The 21,940-nt window shown below is 34.9% G+C and overlaps 3 protein-coding genes across 4 annotated transcripts; 1 reads left to right on the top strand and 2 right to left on the bottom strand.

Annotated features, from left to right (window-relative positions):
* Nucleotides 1-378: 378 nt before the first annotated feature.
* On the bottom strand, nucleotides 379-10,877 carry LOC120629390 (mitogen-activated protein kinase p38b-like). 2 transcript variants are annotated; one of them, XM_039898332.1, is made up of 9 exons: nucleotides 10,626-10,877; nucleotides 9,434-9,570; nucleotides 8,920-9,113; nucleotides 8,549-8,658; nucleotides 8,070-8,194; nucleotides 6,167-6,246; nucleotides 3,637-3,758; nucleotides 2,590-2,720; nucleotides 379-2,068 (listed from the first exon to the last, which is right to left on the bottom strand). In XM_039898332.1, the coding sequence occupies exons 1-9, from the start codon at nucleotides 10,727-10,729 to the stop codon at nucleotides 1,989-1,991; spliced, it is 1,083 nt and encodes a 360-aa protein (XP_039754266.1). In that variant the 5' UTR covers nucleotides 10,730-10,877; the 3' UTR covers nucleotides 379-1,988. The 2 variants fall into 2 exon arrangements, with proteins under 2 accessions (XP_039754266.1, XP_039754260.1); XM_039898326.1 differs by lacking the exon at nucleotides 6,167-6,246 and adding an exon at nucleotides 7,273-7,352 and having other exon boundaries at nucleotides 10,626-10,875.
* A 1,155-nt stretch (nucleotides 10,878-12,032) lies between these two features.
* LOC120632893 lies at nucleotides 12,033-19,868 on the top strand. Its single transcript, XM_039902933.1, has 4 exons — nucleotides 12,033-12,049; nucleotides 17,705-18,046; nucleotides 19,135-19,236; nucleotides 19,650-19,868. The coding sequence occupies exons 2-4, from the start codon at nucleotides 17,804-17,806 to the stop codon at nucleotides 19,800-19,802; spliced, it is 498 nt and encodes a 165-aa protein (XP_039758867.1). The 5' UTR covers nucleotides 12,033-12,049; nucleotides 17,705-17,803; the 3' UTR covers nucleotides 19,803-19,868.
* Nucleotides 19,859-21,693, bottom strand: LOC120632882 (probable dimethyladenosine transferase). Its single transcript, XM_039902924.1, has 5 exons — nucleotides 21,538-21,693; nucleotides 21,260-21,446; nucleotides 20,587-20,890; nucleotides 20,235-20,456; nucleotides 19,859-20,015 (listed from the first exon to the last, which is right to left on the bottom strand). The coding sequence occupies exons 1-5, from the start codon at nucleotides 21,593-21,595 to the stop codon at nucleotides 19,866-19,868; spliced, it is 921 nt and encodes a 306-aa protein (XP_039758858.1). The 5' UTR covers nucleotides 21,596-21,693; the 3' UTR covers nucleotides 19,859-19,865.
* Between the last annotated feature and the right edge of the window lie 247 nt (nucleotides 21,694-21,940).

Genomic DNA, 21,940 nt, shown 5'->3' with positions numbered 1-21,940 from the left:
TTAAACACATTTCTAAAAAGTTATTTTTTCCATTACAAAAATTTATGTAATTTTCGGCAAGATAGAGCCCGGAGATTGTTTCAACCAGACCCAACAGAGCCATTATGGTAAAAAAGTAACATTTATAGATCTGGACTGCTTATTTTAATTTTAAAAAGGTTGTTGGGCTTTAAAGATCACAATATGTTAGTTATAATAATAATACGTCTATTGGATGGAAGCAGGCGTTACTTTGCGGAAATCAATGATATACCATAAAAATCCAGCTTAATTTGCTATACTCCACGAAAAGCAGGAGAATCTGTATGGTGTAATTTATAAATTAATTTCTTCAATCCTTATACTCCACACCAAACAGATCTTCGGCAATGTGCCCTCTACGCATGTATCGCTCCGAAACCGGAGCATCCTCAGGAAATGTTGACTTTACAATGAATAATTGTTAATTGACGATTAACAATTACTTCATCCTATTACATTGTATGCCATTTTATCCAACTGTAAACATCGCTTTGCCCGTAACATAATAAATATAATGAAAATTATAAAATTTCTGCTTTCTTTAAGCAAAAAACAAATATACATATATTAATTTTTAAGAAGCTCATTATTAATTGCATACATAAGATCCTCAGATCGTCCGTTAACACTAATACTTATCTAAAAGAGCCAACTATTAAATAGTAGATGCGCTTGAAAAAAAACAACCTTATAAATGGACATAATAAACTCCAAACATATTAAAATATAAACAATATTTTTATGGCACGGTCATTTATCGCCTTTGATAGTCCCATACCATAGTTCTCAGCCTATCAGTTTCACTGCCGAACACATAAAAACATCGACCTACAACGTGATCCACCGATTACGATTATCATCACATGTGCTACTGACCATGCTCTCCGGAGCACGGGGATTGTCAATACCAATATCCAAAATGCAGCACAGTTAAAAGCGCTAAAATATAGGTACTCATTATGAATTAAAACCGTTTAAAATAATAATGCGAAACAAAGTCACCGTTTAGAGCAGCGCCTAACCAAATATTAGCGATTGAAACCTGAATATTACCTACGCTACGCCATATTATTACATTTTGTGACGTCACTACAAAATTCATTGATATTAAATTGCTGCTAAATAGTAATGATTTGATTTACGTAATTCTAATCCAAGTATTTAATGTTTTTCTCAATAGATTAATGAAGTATAAAGTTTGTGAAATAACTAATATTGTAATATAATATATAGTATAGTTAGTTTTTTGTCAACATTGTAAACCGTACACTGCCCGATTATAGATCAAATGTAAAAACGAGTATCATTGAAGTCAAATGCCCACGTTCTCCAACACAAGTAAAGTTAATGTCTGCCAACCTCCTATAGAAGCTAAAAGCAGAAGTAACTGTGATATATTTAACTTCCAATTTAGTGCATACAATATTGGAAATAAATAGCTTTAAATACCATTTCGGTACAAACCAAAGTACAAACGTTGCACTAGGCAACGGTATGGGAGTATCAACGACAGTATACAATAAGCCACTGGCGATACGACGCGACGCCAAGCGTGTTGAGTCAAATAAATTATAAAAATATTTTTTGTATGCAAAGAAATCCTTTAATAAGTCACGTTGATTCTTTTCTGATTGGGCTCAACACGCGTCGCGTAGCGTTTTATGAGGTGACATGTTGCCAATGTTTTCCAGACATAAGAGTTGTTGAACATTATCGTAACTGTTGCTTCCTGTACCAGTAAATAAAATTAACTTTTACAATAATAATGATTAATTATTAATATGTAACAACATACTGACCGATAAAAGTAAAACATAATTACAATGTACATGTAATACGTATAAAAATTGACTCTTTAGAACTTATAGCCCGTTTATTTACAACAACCTATGGCGTTGTAATCATATAAAAATATTGCTTTTGAAATAATGTATATTCTAATCTCTATAAGGTGCTGCAGTTCTAAATTATGAGGGGTTTACTTCGATGACTGTATTCATGTGTTGAGGGTGAGGCTTGAACTCTACCACTTCTTGCCACACGAGCGCTGCAAGGAAAAGATAATAAAACAAATACTCAAATATAGTCTTTTAGTATAGTAGTACTATTCAAACACAGAACGGCTAGCATGGGCAGGAAACATTGTTATCCCCGGGGAAAGGATAAAATGTTATCTACACCCAGTTTTATCAACACTCCGAGTATTGGCTTACTCAGAGTGTTGATAAAGCGTATTGTTACCATACAAATCGTAGTTTACGTTCACGTGATCAAAAAAGTAAACTTTGGTGGAAAATCTCAGACTTTGAAGAACCCCAGATATGAAATGAAAAATTATTTATTCACATAAAACAATAGCAGATAATGCGGAGAACTTCTGTTAAGTTTAAAACCTGTGCCAGAAGATATCGCTTTTCCATTACAATTTATTTTATTTAAATTTATTTATATAATACTTTTTTTTTATTTCTGACATGCGAGTAAAACATGCAGTGAGTGCGATTAATTTATGCGTGTGTGTGTGTGTATGTTAGTGTGTGTGTGTGTGTATGAGATATGTTTTAATACCTTTCCACTTGTCGACGTCCAGTTCCACGTCCTCGAAGCTCTGGTCGTAGGGCGCTGAAACGGGCTCGTCCGTGGGGTCCGCGTACTGCGCCAGGTACTCGTGAGCGAGCGCTTGTTCCGCTGTTATGCGTCTGCGAACACGAGCCAAGTTTGAGCTACGAGCTGATGATCTACTTTTGATGAAACATGGAATTAGCCAGAGGGTGCTGGCCCAACGCTAGATGAATAACCGAACATCTATTTTTTTTTATAACATTAGAGGTTTGTGAAATGTCCATACAAACTCAGTGAAGTTTCAGGACATAAAGTCACCTATGTATACCTACTTATGATTGTAACTATGTAAGAAATAAAATAAATAAATCAAAATAAATTACAAATGCGGAAAAATGTTTGTACTTTTTTCACGCCGTAACTAAGAAACCAATCAACATGATTTTAATAGAACAAAAAAAATTAAAGTACTGTTGCCCGCGTTTTTTTATTAATACAGTGGGAATCAGTTTGTTTTCCTGGGATGAAAAGTAGCTTGTTACACTCCGCCCTTTCAACTTTCTCTATGCGAACAATCAAGTTGATTATCTGCTTAGCTTACGGCGTAAAGGACAAACTCTAAATGTGGTCTTGGCGAGTTAAGCTCTAGCTTTATTTCTGTTACGTGATTTGTAACGTTTAAAATTAGAAGGCGGCCAGTGTTCTTTTTCTCTTTCGAGGATCGGATGTCTCGTCCTGCAGAAATGTTCGCGATTAAATAGCACCATATAAAGAAGCTTGGTTTATTATTGACCAGGAATACCTACAGACCTTAAGCATTACAAGATTTACTGATGAATGCCCCCAATCCTACCCCCACTTATTATACAACCCTTGTTTGCACATTAGTATAAAAATTTCAAATAATACGTCGTCAGATATTGTAAAGAAAGGAGAGACACCCAAGTTGTACGAGCAGGAAATACAGACGCCGGAAGTTCCACACCTAACTTGGTAACAAAGTGGAAGGAATACAGCCGTATGCAGAAAAGTTACATGAACTAAGAAACCTACTTGTCAGCATCGAGTTCCAGCATAAGTTCGAGGAGGTTTATCGCAAGCAGGTTCGCTCCGCGGAACACTTCGCGGAATTCGCGCCGTTTCATCGTGGGCAGCGACTGTATGTAGTTACGTGCCTGGAATGTTACAGCCATGAATTATATACAACACATGCTTATAAAATGTATATTTAATTAGTTTTTTCAGGGTTCCGTACTCAAAGGGTAAGACGGGACCACTACGACTCTGCTGTCCGTTCGCCTGTCTGTCTGTCCGTCTGCCGCCGGGCTGTATATCATGAACCGTGATGGAAATTTCGACTGTCTCGAAATTTGCATAAAAATCAGAATAAAATAAATATTTAAAGTTGCTCCCATAGAACAGACATGATTTTTTGCCGTTTTTATAGATAGTGGTATACGGTACCCTTGGGACGCGAGTCCCTACTCGCAGTTGGTCGGTTTTTTTATCTATCATCATCAATAGCCTACTTAACAGTCCACTGCTGTAATAAAGACGTTTGGCTACAGAGAGTATGCCTACAATCACCACGCTGGGCAGACGGATTGCCCGTTCTCCGGTACATTCCCTTTGTCGCCTCGTACGATACCCACGGGGAAACGAACGAAAGAAAAGAAGGGGTGGTAAAAATTGTATTCTGATCTTCTGTCACCACAAGGCAATTCGTTAATGGTTTATCAGATATATATACTTATAATAATTTAATTACAGAGTATATGTTTATATGGGTATAAATGCACCGCCTTCCCTGTAAATTTGTTTTTACAGCAATAGTAGCACGGATCTCTTCACTATTTAGCGGTAACACCGACAAATTGGATACGCTTTACCATCTAAACCGATGGACGTGCAATGCTATACAGAGACATTTTCCGGGATGTTCCAGGCTACAGTTTTAAGCTTTTTGTGTTATTGAGTAAGGGTTTAAGAGTACGTTTGATTATTTAAGCTAAGAGGGATGCAAAGGTCCGCGGGTTAAAAGCTCAGAATAAACTTAGCAGGACGATTTCTTTTATCACTATCTCAACCACTTGAAACTAGTTATTTACACAGTATTCAAACCCAAGATTTTTTTCATTAATAATATAATTTAATTTACTTTAAGAATATAAATTTAATTTACGATATGCGTTGAAGTTAATTTATGAAATCATGAACTCATTTAATAATATAAAATATATACATAATATGTAATGTTGTAGAGCGCAGTTTAAATGTTTCTCTAATTTTATGATTATTATTTAACAACTATGGACGTCAAAATCATCGGCAGTTAGGTACCCATGTATCTCAAAATATGAATTTAATAGTAATAATTAGATAACAATAATATTATAAATGCTAATTTGTTTGTTTTTCTTTTTTTTTTGCATGGACGTAAATAGCCGGATAGTGAGATCTTTATTTCGGTTCCAGTACAGCTGGCAAAAGCTAGTAATAAAAAGACAAATTTTAGATGACATCTCAAAGAAGCGCATACCAAAACTTCACCAAACAAAACGTTTCACAGAATTCACAAAACAAGAAGCAAGAACAGCGGAACTTGAACAAATGATAAATTAAAACAGAGAGGAGACAATAAGTTATTCGGTATTAATTTTGATGAAATGTATAATTTCAACGATGTAACTTTCATACCGAGTCGGTTACATATCGAGTTAATATATTATTAATTTTTCCAGTAAATAAGTATTAAACTATTTTAAGCATTAAGCAGTAGCTGCAATTAATTTGTTTTTCTAAAAATTATGCTTATGTTATTTTTGGTTGTTTAGTATTCTTAGTATTCATTTGATTAGGGAAATGATAAATTCCTATATTTAGCAGTGTTCTTAGAGTTGAATACCTCATAATTGAAAAACAGTAGTAAACCATTATTAGATGCTTATCCAAGGCATGAAAAGCCACTAATTCTCACAAACGGTTTTAGAGTGTATCTTTTTGAAATTAATAACGCATGTAAAGGTCAAAAGTTTGTTACGAACAAATTGATGTTCGTACTTCGTAGTTATCGCAATAAAAAATATCGTAAAAGTCAATACAGATTGCCATCAGTACAGACTACAGTATACAGAGTGTTAGTCGTAATCTGAGGTGCGAGATGAAGATTAATATATGCATCTATTGAATTTCAATGTTGGCGTTTTTTCTGTGATGTAGAATAAAAGTACTCCTATATTTATTAATTCATATATTGCTTACGACTTCTGGACAGTGAATTTAGCGCGCTAGGAGGAACGCGGACTCAGTTGATCAGTCTCATCCCAAAGCCAAGGTTTATTCGCTACTTGGCACAACACATTATGTAAAAACTTTTGGTTTAGCTGTAAATATACAGTATGGCCACCAGTCCGACAAAAATTAATCAGTCTTACGATAGTGGAACTCTATGCGAAAGGAATTTGTTACTTTTCACTGCGCTATGAAAAAGAGAGTATAAGTCTCTCTCTTTCTTTTATTTTGCGAGCAGTAACTTTTTCTAACACTTCTCTACTGAATAATAACACTTGTATTGTCAGCTTACCTCTTCACTTAATTTATTGTCAATAGTTTCTTGATCAGGCTTTCCGCACAGAAATAATATTCTTGTGAGATGGTCAATATCTGAACGCCTAAAGGTTAAGGCAAGCACCAAACTTACACAAGCATTTAATAAATGACAGGACAAACAGTTTAATAAAAATTAATAATAAGCCCATATACAGAGGCCCATAAGCAGATACAATTCTATTAATAAGCTGTTAATAAAGGAAAAATAGTAATATTTTACTTAAGCTATACACATCTATTTTCTAAAAACATAGAAACAGTATTGGATAAATTTAATTGTTTATAATTTCATTTATGATCAACATTCCAATTATGAAATACTAATTTTACCGAATTGAAATATCTTTATTTAGTGTTATTTAATAGATTAAATTAGTCCCATACCTAGTTATCCGTAAGAGAAGAACTCTTTTAGGCTAGAGTTTTTTTTGTTGAATCTATAAAATCTATACAATTATGAAACATTAAATTATAATCCGATACTGTTTTACAACTAAAAACAGAAAAAAACATTACATCTGCTTAAGAGTTTCTGGAAATATCAGGTCCTGAATCGTAACATTTTTAACTGTAATTTGTGACGTTAATTAAATTTTCGACCAAAAGTACATTCTGTGCGTATTGTCTATCTACACTCCATAACAACGGATGGTGGTCTACACACCAAAGTTAAGGGCCAGTGTAATATCCGACTTTATTTTAAGAGAATTTTAATGCCTACAAAAGTCACTTGAAATAAAGTTCTGGCTTGTTTCCCGGTTACTTGGAGCTGCGCAAATAGTGCCAAGTGTGGGATTTTCTATGGATCGCGTGAAGGTTAACTACGAATCGAATGAGCGCCATCTAGTGACAATATTGTTTTATAGTACTTAAACTAGATGGCGCTTTTCAATTTCTCGGAAAATTATAAAAAAAGCCATCGAAAAAAAAGCCGCCGGTCTGTGTCGGTCCGGAGGCTTCGGTGTGTAGACTCCTTATTATTGAAATACCGTATAGATTCAGGGCCGGGTATGTTTTTACAAAATATAAAAATAGCCAAGGCACCAAAAGTAACCCATTACAACATACAAATTTACTTACAGATTCCGATGATATTTTCTGCATAAATTCCTGGGCTGGTGTGCCGAGTATTTCCATAATCAAGTTTAACTGATGGATATCTGTATCCTCGATTAAGGTTGAAAAGCAAAGATAATGTTGTAATTAAAGCTAACAGACATTTGTTAACACAGGAAGCATTAAATATTCAAACATGATACAGCATGCCTAGCAGGGTCACTGTGAGAACCATGTTGCACGTTATATTTTATTGTCTTTAAACAATTTATTTTCTGTATTTATTGACTTATGCATGATAATTATGTCGGAGATCATGCTAGGGGACTAGTTTATTGAATTCATATACCCATTTTCATAGTTCAAATATTAATTCTTGAATTTTTTAGTTTACCATATCTTTTCTAGGAATGTGGTCATGAAATTCGATAAAAGTATAGATCCACATTATTGTGCACTCGATTCAGGTCATAATTAATAAACGTAACCTTACTACTAGCAGATACTAAACTGTGAAAAAATACTTTAACTATGCCATGGTTATGCCATTTTGATTAATAACACTCTTAAGAGTACAACTATCAAAGAATAAAAATATAAAGTAATTTGTGAATATCTTACCTTTTTGCTGTTAACTCTGGATACATAACAAAACAAGGAAGTATCATCATAATAATAGAAATAGTTAAAATATGTAATGCAATGCTGTACACCAAAACTACAATGTATGCATCATTACTACAATCTATCTATGCATAGTTACGAAAAATAATGACAAAATAAGAATAAATAATTAAATAATTAACAATTAAAAAGGATACGGTCTGTACCAGGGAATAGAGTTCTGCCAGTAAGTAGTTCAGCCATAATACAACCAACAGACCATATGTCTACAGTTTGATTATAGTGCATCCAGTTAAGCATGATCTCTGGTGCCCTGTACCATCTACAATAAATATAGTTATCAACATTACCAATATTTAAAAATATTAAGAAAAGACCTCAAAGGACGATAAATAATGTCCTCTTAATCACAAACAACAGAAAAGGAGCCAATATCTATAATTTTTTTCATATACCTATTATGTCAGTTTTATTAACTTTTGTATGACGTCAAACTGGCCTTGCTTTGATCTTATTTAAAAGCTTTTGGGCTACCAATACCCCTGGGCGATTTAAAATCTCATATGTGAAAGTATAGTTCAGTATTATTATTAGTTAGCCGTATGTATAAATTTTCTGGAATAATGAACTTTAAGAAATCAATCAAACATGTTTTATAAACATATAAAAAACTTGCCTTGTAGCTACATATCCCGTCATTTCGATTTCTGTAGGTCTCGCTAAACCAAAATCTAAAATTTTTAACTCACAATCTTCATTGACAGCAATGTTTGAAGGTTTAAGGTCCTAAGAGAAACACAAAAATTGTTAACTCAAATAATATAGAATAAGAGAATATTACTATCATTTGAATATAAATTAAAAAAAAGGAATCTACAAATATGGCAAAGTGCATAGAAAGGATTTATGAGTAATATATTTTTTACATTTTATATTAGGATATTTTAATAGGATAGGAGTCATAGGACACCTAAGTTTGTATGGGGTATTATTTAATTTTGAAACTATTATATATTAAAAGAAACATAATCAATCATCATTACATACCCTGTGAATGATTCCTGCAGAATGTATATACTTTAGCCCCCGAAGGATCTGATAGACAAGAAACTGAACATGATCATCAGACAACTTCTGCGTACGGATAATGTTGTTTAAGTCTGCTCCCATCAGGTGTGTCACCATGTACACCTGTTGGAAATCTTCAAGGGTCTTTTCAGGAGTGAACACATCCAGGAGGCCTGTAATTATTTTATTTTTATTTTATAATTTTTTTTTTCAATTATTTGCTTAATGTTATGTTTAATAAAAGAGAGAGATATCAAAGAAACCTGATTCGTGTGGTGTTTGAGCGCCATCTAGTTACAATACTGGGAAACAGTATTGTCACTAGATGGCACTTTTCATATTTCATACAAATTGTACTTAACAGTTACACAATCGCATAATTAAATGTAGGTATAAAATGCCATACTATGCCCCTGAGGACCTGAGATTAAACTAATCATTTTAGTATCTCAGTTATGTATTTTTGAATTTTCTATTGCAATTAATGACTTACCAATAACATTTTCATGGTTCATGTGCTTTAACATCCTCAACTCCCTGTATGTCCGCTTAGCATGCACAGCTGATTGGAACGGTCTCGCTAATTTCTTTATTGCTACCTTCATATTATGCAAGGTATCAATTGCTGAGCTGCAATTTTTTAAATGCATGTAAGTCAATCTTCACATTTTACATTTATCACTAACAATTATTTGATCCAATTACACTCAGTGATTAACATTTATCACCGAGTGTAATTGGGATGAACCGCACTTAAAAAGATCACCCTACCAATCCTATATTTTAGAGTTTCAATTAATGTGATCCTATCGCAAGTGTCTATTTGACCAAAGTGATGTTCATATAAGGCCCATATTTCAATTGGTGAATGAATAATTTTACAGATATTTCATGACAAACAACTATTTCATGAGCCATCAAAACAGCTTACAAAGCCATTATCCAACAGGTTCAATACCTTAATAGTAAGAACTACTTTAACCGTAATGAAAATGTGAGTTCAGTTTCTCATTATACATCATTCCTATACCTATTTATTTATAGTCAGACTATCTGAAAATAAGTCAGAAAATAAGTGCAGAAAGAAAGTTTTGGTTTGTTAGGTGCAACTTATATACTTAAAACTTAGCCTAACTAATTAAAATAAGTGCAGTAAGAAAGTTTCGGTTTGGTAGGTGCAACTCATATACTTAAAACTTAGCCTAACTAATCAACCATTTATATAGCCACTTCTTTCACAATATGTCTATAGCTAAATGAATATGAAGTTCATATTAATTCCCTACCTACTTTACATGATGACACAAAAGTACACAACACAATAAGTTAATTGCAACCAGTGGTGATACTGTGATCTGTATCATAATGTTTAAATGTAAAGAGAATATTATGACAAGTTGGTCTAAACGTAAATAGTACGTTTCTAAGTCCCTAAATTATTTTTAGTGTCAGAACGCCCATCTACGTTTCAGAAACAAATCATTTTGATTTGAAATTATCTATAGTTTATTAGACATAATAGAGGAAGAAACCAGTTCCACCCACTCAGGCTATTTGCAAGGAAAGCTACCAAATGTATTTTTTTTTCTACTAGATACCATACATTCACCATTTTCTACTTTTAAAATATTGAATTCAAAAATAAATACTGGCACTTTGCCTATATTATCTAAATAAATACATACCAAACTTGACCGTAAGCCCCGGATCCTACAGGTGTAAGCATTTGATATCTTTCAGGTACAATCCATTCTGTCTTATTAATTTCTACCGTGTGGAACCGCGGCATATTGATAGGTCTTGTTTAAAATCAATATCAAGTTATATTAATGAACATAAACAAAGTTCAAGTTCGAAGGGAAATATTATAATTTAATCTCGCTGTCACATTCACACACTATTTGCACTTGCCAGTTGCCAGAAATGACGAACATAGACCAAATCAGGCACTTCGTAAAGTACAAACCATAATCCATGCATTCATAGTCATAGTCTATAATTCACTCTATGGTAAATTTCGCTTCATTCGGGTTTTCCTTTGACCTAATCGTTACCGAAATATATCTAAATCTAAATTCCAAAAATCTAAATTCCAAAGACGGGCACTAATCCATTTACTGACTTAAGTGAATGTTGCTATCGACTAATATGTAGTACTGCTGTTAAGCCACACATCATGAATGAAGTCATTTGTTATAGGTAATTATAAGTTCTTTAAATATACTTTAAATAAAGCTAAACAGGAGTAGGTATAACTTGGTACGGGCATTTGCTCATGGCAATGTGTACGTGATTGAAGGTAATAAAACCCACTATTTGAAAATAGTGGGTTTTATTTATTCTACTATCTATACTTAATATCATATGTATATATATCATATTTGGCACTTCCAGTACGATCGAAAAAACTACGTTTGGTATTTTATTAATTGAGGTAGGTGTTGATTGTGTAGCAGGCAGCAATACGCTGCGCTGCATCGAGTTCCGTAATTTACGCGGGCGAAGCCGCGCCGCGCCTTGGGCACCTCTAGTAATAATAAATACGCAAGACGTACTCGTATATATTATATAATACTATAAGTAGGTATTGGTAAAAATTATATTCAATAATATTGACTGTACTCGGGTAGCCTTATTGAATTACAAATTGTAGCGTACAGTTATACATAGGTAACTAATGTATCGTTGATAGTTTGTAAAAATAAAACCAAATGGATAACCACTCCTTTTTGTAAGTTGGTTTAATAATTATTGTTTCATTACAAAATTAATATTCATTTTTATGGTTACATACGAAATTTAAAAATTCAATCATTTATAAGGCACGGCCTGTGTTGCCACGCCAAAAGTCAGGTTTACCGTCCGCCTATAGATGTTTCACATCAATAATAATATCGGTATTGAATGAATAAGATATATGAATTCATAATAATTATTTTCTGCAACCTGTCTGCAGTGTATTGAAATTTACTCTATTATGACTGTTTGTCATTATTTTGTGCAGTTGTATGCATTTTGCCAAACGAATAAATAAAAAAAAAATAAAAATTGGTGGCGCAGTGCGACTGTCAGTGTCACGTGTCAGTTGTCAATTATTTATTTAATTTAAATGCGATTTTTTTTTTTTTTTTTTTTTTTTTTTTTTTTTTTTTTTTTTTTTTTTTTTTTTTTTTGAAAACAAAACGACGACAACGTGAACATAGAAAAAGTGGGCTGAAATAAAAACCATTAGATACTTGGAGATTGGGCGGGAAACTTCGTACATGGCGGACGCGGTTTTTTCAAATTTTTCTTTGATTTTATTGTAAACTCGTCTTGAAAAGGATTTGGTGTTGTTTATATTGAACTGTAACTTGGCCTGTCAATTTGTGCACACGTGTTAGTGAGATTCCGGTGTAATTTCGGTGTTTTATGTGAATTTACACAGCAGCAGAAATAGTTGTCATTGGTGATATTCGTATAAATCTAACCGTATTTAGTGTTGGTTAAATATTTATTATGTGTCTGTAGTTATAGTGTTTCCAGTAAAATGGATCTAGATACACCTCCTGAGCCGCCCGACCCGGGGGCATCAGCCTCGTCTCGCAAGCGACAAGGAGAGGATACCAACGTATATACGGCCAAAAAAACTATAACTGATCCTACTCAGGTAAACCCATCCGTTCAAAGCCTTTACATACATCCTTCCTTCACCGAAGGCGCCAAGTCATACTCTGACGATGATAATGGGCCTTTTATCGTCCAAGTCTCACGGGAAGTGGAGGACCCATCCTCTGGAGCGTCATTACGGGCTATAAATTTCGGTCAATTCTTGCACAAACACAAAATTGGTTCAATTATCCACGACGGCGTCAAAAATATAGGCCGCAACAAAATTACTGTAGAGTTTACTTCTGCCCAAGCTGCCAACAACTTTCTGGTTAGTCCAGTTTTTAAGTTATGCAAATATAGAGCTATAATTCCCACATACAACATAACCAGAATGGGGCTGGTGAAAGGAGTTCCCGTGGACTGGTCGATGGACGAGCTTGTTGATTCGCTAGAGCTCCCGCCTGGCTGTGGTGAGGTTCTGAAATCAAGGCGACTGAACAGAAAATCTGTCACAGAGGGTGTCATCACTTGGGTGCCTACCCAATCTGTTGTCCTAACCTTCAGGGGGCAAATGCTTCCTGCTAAGGTATATTCATACCACACCTCACTGCCAGTTGAAACATATAAACTTCCAACAATACAGTGCCAGAACTGCTGCCGTTTTGGCCACATTAAAACAATCTGCAGATCTAAGCCCAGATGCTACAGATGTGCTCAGCCCCATACAGGTGACTCATGTTTGGTCATCAAGGAATTATCTACATGTTTACACTGCTCTGGTAGTCATTTTGCTACTGATAAAGACTGCCCAGAATTCTCCAGGCAGCAATCTATTAAAATGGTCATGTCTCAGAATAATAAATCTTACATTGAAGCATCATCTCAGTTTCCTCCTGTCCGCAGGTCCTATGCTGAGATAACAAAAGAAATGTTTACTCCTACTAATGTAACTTCCACCAAAACCTCCTACCGGCAAACAGTTTTCCGCTCTCCTCGTCCCCGAGCTCCTCTAGCAAAGGGCTACGATAAAAAAGCTGTTCAGACTATTGTCGGTGATTACTCCTCATCCCTTCCTAATGGATGCGCTCTCAACAACAATGTTGAGAACCCTCCCTCCCAAGGTAAAATGCTTGAGTTTATCTCCGAATTTCTACTTAGTATTGTCGCTCCATGTAGTGAAATTCCCTTACCGCCCAACGTTGCCAAAAACTTAAGCCAACTTTTTAAACTACTCCAAAATGGGCCCAATAACCCTGCTACAGTGGAACTGTAAAAGTTTACGTCCCAAGAAACATGAGTTAATCTCTCTGATTAACCTTCATAATCCCACCATTCTTGCCATCTCGGAGACATGGTTGAGGCCTGGTTCACGATTACGGGTGCCGGGCTTCTCCTGTTTGAGGGATGACAGGAGTGATGGGTATGCAGGCAGTGCTGTATTTCTACGGCACTCCCTCCCCTACACCCAAATCGCTCTTCCTTCCCACAGTCAACAGATCAATGCTGTTGCTGTCCGTACCCTAGACATATCTTTTGTATCTCTGTATATTCCTCATCCCTCATCTTCTATTATTCCCGAATTACAAGCAATCTTGTCGTCCCTTCCCAGCCCTATCATAGCCATGGGTGATTTTAACACCCACCACACGATGTGGGGGTGCCATGCTAGTGACGGGTTTTCTCCATTGCTGATTGATTTACTTGATGATGTCAGTCTTTGCATCCTCAATGACGGTTCTCCTACTCGAAGGGTATACCCCAATCAGAACCCTAAATCAGCGGTTGATCTCACCCTATGTTCGGCTAACCTAGCATCGCGCCTGACTTGGAACGTGCTACAGTCAACCTGTGGCAGTGATCATTTTCCTATAATTGTTACATTAAATAATAAATCCTTACCTACCCCTAACTATGATCCCCTTTTAAAGTATAAACTTAAAAAAGCAAATTGGGAAGATTATGCCCTATCCGTTGATTGCATTGTAGACACTCTGCCCGATTTGGAAAGTGATGGAAACATTCTGGTATGCTATGATCTCTTTTTAAAATCTCTTATATCTTCGGCCGATTCCCATATTCCAAAAAAACACCCTGTGAAAAATCCGCTGCTTTCCTCTCCTTGGTGGGATGATGAATGCAGCGATTTATTTGGTAAAAGATCTGCTGCAGAAGAATTATACTCAGCCTGCATGACTCAGGATAACTTTAATAGTTACCAAAAACTAGATGCTAAAATTAAAAGATTAGTCTTCAAAAAGAAAAGAGCAAGTTGGACGCAGTTCTGTGAATCGCTTAGCCCTCGTTCACCCTCCACCATTGTGTGGGAAAATATGAGGAGATTCCGTCGCTCCCTGAGCCACGTTGATCCTTCCTCAAATAATCCTTCTGACTGGCTTAACAACTTTGCAGACAAATTAGCTCCACCTTATGTTCCCTATGTTGACTCATTTCTAACTACTACGCCAGCTCCAGCTACGGATGAAATGGATGCCCCCTTTTCCTTTTCTGAGCTTCAAATTGCTCTCAATGGTCTAAAAGATACAGCTCCAGGGGAAGATGGCGTTCCATATTCTTTCCTGGCTAACTTAAATGACAAAGCTAAAATTTATTACCTTAAAATAATCAATAAATGTTTGGAAACTGGTTCTATCCCAAACTCCTGGAAATCTCAAATTGTTATTCCTATCCTTAAACCTTATAAAAATCCCCTTAATTCAAATTCATATAGACCCATAGCTTTGTCATCTACTTTAGCTAAAGTTACAGAACATCTCCTTAAAAACCGACTGGAATGGTTAATGGAAAGTAGAAATATTCTCCCCTCCTCCCAATTTGGGTTTCGGAAGGGTATGAGTACAACAGACAGTCTCAGTGTATTAACAACAGATATTAGATTAGCCTTTACAAAAGGAGAGTACCTTGTGGGTGCTTTTCTTGATATTGCTTCTGCATATGATAATGTCCTACTTCCGGTGCTCAGGCAGAAACTACTTAAGCTGAGTGTTCCCTCGAGGATGGTTCATTTCATATGTAATCTGCTGTTTTGCAGATATGTTCTGGTAAAGCATCAGAATAATTCGCTTCCCCCCAGATTAATCTGGAAAGGCCTCCCTCAAGGCTCTGTTCTCAGTCCTCTGCTCTATAGCATATATACCCACGACCTCGAATTGTCTGTTTCTAGTTTTTGTACCATTTTACAATATGCTGATGATATTGTCCTCTATCACAGCTCAGGCAGTATAGAGGAAGTATCCTGTCGTATCAATTCTGCTTTGTATTATCTAGGCCAGTGGCTGTCTGACCATGGCTTGTCCCTATCAGTGGGCAAATGTCAGGCAGTGGTATTTACAAGGAAGAGATACCTCCCGAACCTCAACATCTCATTTGAAGGTCAAGCAATCAACCTTGCAGTTAAAGCTAAATTTTTAGGTGTTTATTTAGACACACGACTGAATGGAATTGCTCATTCTGAACACATTATCAAAAAATGTGAAAAAGGCATCAATGTACTACGAGCAATAGCGGGAGTTTGGTGGGGTGCTCACCCCTATACTTTAAAATTATTATATAATGCCTTAGTACGTAGCCACATGGATTACTGTATGTTTGTTTTAGAGCCTTTTAATAAATCAGCTGCTGAAAAGTTAAATAAAATTCAGTATAGATGCCTTAGAATTATTCTAGGTGCAATGAAATCCTCCCCCACTAATGCTTTGCAGGTAGAATGCGTTGACCCTCCTCTATCCATCCGTCGACAATATCTATGTGACCGCTTTATCAGCAAGATGTTACAGCTGTCATCCCATCCTCTTTGGCACCGACTAAGCCAACTATCACACGCACCTTGCTCCCGTAACTCGTCTTCCTACTTGCTAGATAGTTTCCTAAAGTATACCAGCCTTCCTAATCCCCTGACATCTTTCACAATCAACCCACTATATTCAACCCCATTTAAAGCATTAATATACAACCCTTCCATCATCACAGATCTAGGTCTGAGTAAAGGATCCCCAGATACCAATATCAAACTACAAAAGCATATTAGTCAAAATTGGTCAAATCATCTTATTATATATACTGATGCTTCCAAGCTGTCTCCAGAAGGTTGTGTCGGTGCTGCATGTTGGGTTCCTGTTTACAGAATTGTTTTAAAATTTAAATGCCCTCCCGAGTCTTCTGTGTTTACCGGAGAGGCCATTGCTCTTTTGGAAGCAATCCTGTTTGCACTGTCCCATAACGTACAACAGACGGTTATTCTGACTGACTCTTTAAGCTGTTTAATGTCTATTAAAGAAAACCCCTTTCGCAGCAAATCACGATTTCCCATTATCTTAAAAATCCGGAAGGCTCTGCTCTCTTGCAATCAAAAAGGACTATTCATCTTACTGGTTTGGATTCCAAGCCACTCAGGTATTCCAGGAAACGAGACTGCTGACTCATGTGCCAAAACAGCTGTTGAGTCAGGTTCTCTAGATCATTTTAAAAATTCATCGCAGGACCTATGTACTCTTGCCAAAACATATATGGAAACAGCCTGGAAAATTTTCTGGAATGATTCCAAATTGGTTAAGGGTAAGTTTTACGCTACCATCCAACAAAACATACCAAGACAACCCTGGTTTTGTCACTCTCGGAGTACAAATCGCTGGACTTCATCCACAATTTCCCGATTGCGTCTTGGTCATGCTAGCACACCTGTACATCTGGCCAAACTCCGGATAAGGGACAACTCCATCTGTGAGTGTGGCTTGGATGAGGGCACTATAACTCATATTATTTTTAACTGTCCCAAACTTACCTATCCCCTCTATGACGTTCTTCCTCCCAAAGTCCCCCGTCCTTTGAGTGTTAAATGTTTTTTAATGTTTGTTTTCAGTCCTTATTGTAGATTTTTATGTAAATATATAGTAAGTAATAAAATTAAAGTATAATGTACAAAAAATATCCGTGTTAGATATATATGCATGTGTTGTCTGTGCTGCCTTAGGTTAAAGAGCTAACTAGCTAATAACAACTATTTCTTGGTACAAATTCAAAATTAACTTTTCATTAGTTTCACCGATCAATCTCCTTCGTGCCTTCTTCATCTACAAGACATTGGCGAAATACCTTGTGCCCAGTTGGCACAGACAAAAGCCATAAACAAGAATTGAATTGAATTGAATTAATTTAAATGCTTGCTGTCAATGGTCAATGATAGATAGTCGTATTCCAAAATTGTAATTATCGTAACGAAGGGTATAAATATAGTTTAGTGCAGAAAAGCAATAAGATGGCTCAAACGGCGGGTGTAAAGCCCATGACCATTGCCGGTCGTGTGGCTTCCGAAAGAGAGAGATGTATTGGTATGACTGATGCAGAAAGGGCATGGCGCAAACAATGGTTAAAAGACCAAATATTGGCTTCAAATGAACCTGTACATGTTGAGGAATACTGGAGAGAGCGCACCAACCCCTTACGTCGTATCTATCGTAAACCATTGGATGTATTATTTAATAAGCTAGCTCCTGTCCTGGTAAGATTACATAACAACAATAACCTTACATGAAAGCCATATTCTTTGGCCTTACTTCTTAGTTCAATCCTCAATACCGATTAACTTATCATTTCTTCTTTTTTATCCTTTTGTTCCTTTAATTTTTAATTGTTTTTTGTGTTTCATCTTTCTACTTTATACAAATATATTATCATATTTACAAACAAAAATACTTTTATATTTGGTAGGCTAAATAAGCACCAGCTCTGGGATCAATCTCTACTCATGTATAAACATCTTAGGCACATAATGTTAAAATTTGTAAAGTAACTTAGCTTGATTACTATAAAAACATTGAATCATATTATAAATTAATGTTTAGAAGTAATGATACATTACTATTACTTCAAATACAAGATGACATTAACTTACTGCTTTGTATTATAAAATTATACATATTTCTTTGCTGGAATAAATTTTTATGTGGATGTCTCTATAAGGACAAATGTTAACTAAGTTATTTCTCTTAGTTTCTTCTGTGTCTAGAGGATATTATTGTCTTATTGGGCTCTACCAGGATCTGATGGTGATAAATATATTTTATGGTTAATAGTTGACTAGCTATTTTTTCTTGTTATAAAAAGTAGCCAATTACTTAATTGTTGGCCCTTTCAACTAACTCTAAGCCTAAAATCATGTTGGTTGGAAAGAAGGAATGAGAAAAAATAAATACATACACTTTCACATTATTAATATTAGTAAGGATATTGGTGTTGCTAAAAATATACATATTATATTTAAATAATCTACTGGATCAATTTTAACCCTTTCGTTTATAGTAGCTAAATTATTACAAACGAAGGCAAGGAAAGGAAATTTTCTAAGGGATCTAAAATTTCAATAATGTAACGACTAAAGAAGCAAAACTTCATGTATAAAAACCATTATTTGGTGTGCGCTGGGAAAACTATTGATGATACATAAAAGTTATGCACTATGATTAAAGTACTTATTATTACCAGCAAATCATTCCCAGGAAAGCTGTCCATTCCCACAAGATTTGTAAAAACCATAATTAAAGGAGATGAAGTTGTGGGACAGCTACTATTTAATAGTACTTGTTGCAGGGACAGCAGCGTGCCGCAGATTATAGATACATTACAGGAAAACTTGGATTCATTGCCGTTGGTATTTTGGCTGTCCATTACTATTTCAAATATCAAGGAAATGTAAGTTATTTTGTCAAAATGTAAATTAGAACACAACATCAGACTAGCTTGATTGAACTTGTACTAGATTTTCAAACTATTACAGGAATTTATTGAGGTTTCTCTTACATCCAGTAAGAAACTTGAGATTTCCTGTCACAAAAAAGGAGTGAAGTCCTTTTTTATCTGGCCCTCAACTATTTCTAATAATGAATGACACTTGAAAACACTTTTTCGTTTGGATGTAGATATATAAAAAGGCGACACTTATATTGCAACATGATGCCACATTTGTAGGGCTCAAAATGTCTTAAAACTATGTCAATGTAGGTTGGATTCTTTCCTTTAACTTCACCAATTATAATATTTTGAAGTATAATTCAGTTATTCAAATTCTAAGAACAATAATATTAATTCATATTAAAAATTTATAGGACTGGACTAAAAAAGGTGGTTGGAGAGTAACGAGAACTAAACCTATGGTGCTGCCTGGACAACCTGGTTTCCCATATAAATCTGAACGTTGCAAGGATTCTGATTATGCTGACAGAGGTTTCAGTGCATCTGTCCTTCATGGTGCAAATTAGATCTTAATGTTACAAACAAAATGTGAAGTAGATGATAATTGATTGAAATAAACCCGTTTTCTGTTATGCAAAGTGTATTCCTTCTGAATTAAAAGCATGTAATAATTTCATGAAGTCATCAACATCCATTGTTCTAGCCCTCATCTGGTCAGACTCAGCTTGAAGCAATATTTGTTGAACTTTTTCCTTAATATCAAAATCATCTGGTATTTCCTGGAAAACAATAAAAACAGCTTTTGTAAAAATCACTTGTATGATATTTTCTATTGCCTTTAACAGCCTTTACAAGAGAAAATAACTAAAAATCTACCAGGACGATGCGGTAAAATATAAGAATTTAATTTGATGAAATTATACATTCCCTAATTGCTCTTGGCCAGGAGAACTGCACAAGGGAGCTTGCTTTATATATAAGTTTATATATATATTCACCTTATTATTCAATGAGCAATGAACTCTGTAATTCTTCTCAAGGACAGCCATGGTAGTGTTATGTTTAAAAGCAGCTGATAAAGTTTTGTTTTTGCGTACAAATGCTATCCTTGTCAAACCATCCCACTCAACAAAATTAATTGGTGGTGGTGGATTCCTAGGTTCTATCCTTACAACACTTGACTCAACTTTAGGCGGAGGTCTAAAATTATTCTTACCTACCTGAAAAAGATGTTAAGTCTGTATATTTATTGACATTTTTTTTTATAATAATTAATTAATGTTTTTAATGATACTTTCAGTATGTGAATATATCTATAGAAATTAAATTAATTACTACACACTTCATTACCTTCATTAGCATATCCACTCTAGCTAGTAACTGAGTATTTATTGACAATCTACAATACAATTTATCCCCTGGTTTTGCAACCAGTCTCTGAGCAAACTCCTGTTGAAACATTAAAACAGCACATCTGAAGAATGGCCTATGGAGTAGCAATTTAAAAACTAAAGGAGAACTGATTTGATATGGAATATTGGCTACACAGATATCAAAAAATGGTAATTCTGTTTTTAAAACATCGCCAACTAATATCTGAAGTTTGGCTTGATATGGTGTGCCCTGGACACGCTTCTGAAGTTCCGCAACTAACCTGAAAAAAAGAAAATTATATATAATAAGATAAGTCCATGCCATAAGTTTACATTACTTATTGGATAGAAACAGGGGTCAGTTTTCGGAATTCCATGATATATTATGAAAATTAAGCTTAATTTGTTATACTCACAAAAAGCAAGCAATCTATATTGTGTACACAATAGCAAGGATCCTGGAGTATAGCAAATTAAGCTTAATTTTTGTAATATATCATGGAATATCGCAAAGTAACACCAGCTTCTATCCAATATGCAATGTAAAACTATGGTATGGGCTTATCAAACTATTTTTAATCTAAGATCACATTAAAATTAAAGAGTAACATCATTTACTAATAAATATGTACCAATATTATGTAGGTTACCTTGTATCAATTTCACATGCGATGACTTTCTTAACTCTGTCTAGCATTTTTATAGTCATATTACCAGTACCCGGACCTATTTCAAGAGCGATATCAGTTGGTCGTAATCCAGCTTTATCCAACATAGATGTTATAATGAGAGGATTCTTTAATATATGTTGGCCAAAGTCTTTATTGAACTGAATACCTAGAATTAAAATATTTGGATGGGTGAGGTTGTAAATTAAAAGAATATATATAGGCCTATGTTAACCTTAACTTATAATATTAATGCAAACCTTGCTTTGCGACTTCATTATGAATCCTGGATTTCTTTTCAGCTTTGATTTTAGGCATTTTCAATTATCTAACCAAAACTTTACAATCCTGAGTGTAAATAATAAATAGCAAAAACGTGAATTTCAACACTTTTTAGTACATATCTGACATTGACATTTCACAATACTTGAATGTGTTGCCTCGACATTTAGGTACTCTAAAAATAAGGACAATGGTGCCAATGCAACTCTAAACGGACCTAAGTTCTACAATCGATCTAAATTGGGACAGAAATCTCTTTATTAAACTAAACGAAGTATAATCCTTTTCACTACGTTCTTTGTGGAAAAAATAGGAAACAATAGCTTGCGGTCTTGTAATGTACCAAACATTCCTCTTCAAAGATAAGTGCATATTGAGAAT

The sequence above is a fragment of the Pararge aegeria genome, chromosome 2 (assembly GCF_905163445.1).
Source record: "Pararge aegeria chromosome 2, ilParAegt1.1, whole genome shotgun sequence".
NCBI lineage: Eukaryota > Metazoa > Arthropoda > Insecta > Lepidoptera > Nymphalidae > Pararge > Pararge aegeria.
Note: the sequence above shows the minus strand (reverse complement) of the source record. Positions and strands in the feature narration are given on the sequence as shown.

Excerpts from the sequence above, each read along its gene's own strand:
- LOC120629390 (XM_039898332.1), bottom strand. The coding sequence starts at position 10,729 with ATGCCGCGGTTCCACACGGTAGAAATTAATAAGACAGAATGGATTGTA. Across the intron at positions 9,114-9,433 it reads GAACCATGAAAATGTTATTG|GCCTCCTGGATGTGTTCACT; the intron begins GTAAGTCATTAA and ends AAATAATTACAG. Across the intron at positions 8,195-8,548 it reads ACGGGATATGTAGCTACAAG|ATGGTACAGGGCACCAGAGA; the intron begins GCAAGTTTTTTA and ends TATTTATTGTAG.
- LOC120632893 (XM_039902933.1), top strand. The coding sequence starts at position 17,804 with ATGGCTCAAACGGCGGGTGTAAAGCCCATGACCATTGCCGGTCGTGTG. Across the intron at positions 18,047-19,134 it reads ATAAGCTAGCTCCTGTCCTG|GGACAGCAGCGTGCCGCAGA; the intron begins GTAAGATTACAT and ends TACTTGTTGCAG. Across the intron at positions 19,237-19,649 it reads ATTTCAAATATCAAGGAAAT|GACTGGACTAAAAAAGGTGG; the intron begins GTAAGTTATTTT and ends AAAAATTTATAG.
- LOC120632882 (XM_039902924.1), bottom strand. The coding sequence starts at position 21,595 with ATGCCTAAAATCAAAGCTGAAAAGAAATCCAGGATTCATAATGAAGTC. Across the intron at positions 20,891-21,259 it reads GCATGTGAAATTGATACAAG|GTTAGTTGCGGAACTTCAGA; the intron begins GTAACCTACATA and ends TCTTTTTTTCAG. Across the intron at positions 20,016-20,234 it reads ATTGCTCATTGAATAATAAG|GAAATACCAGATGATTTTGA; the intron begins GTGAATATATAT and ends ATTGTTTTCCAG.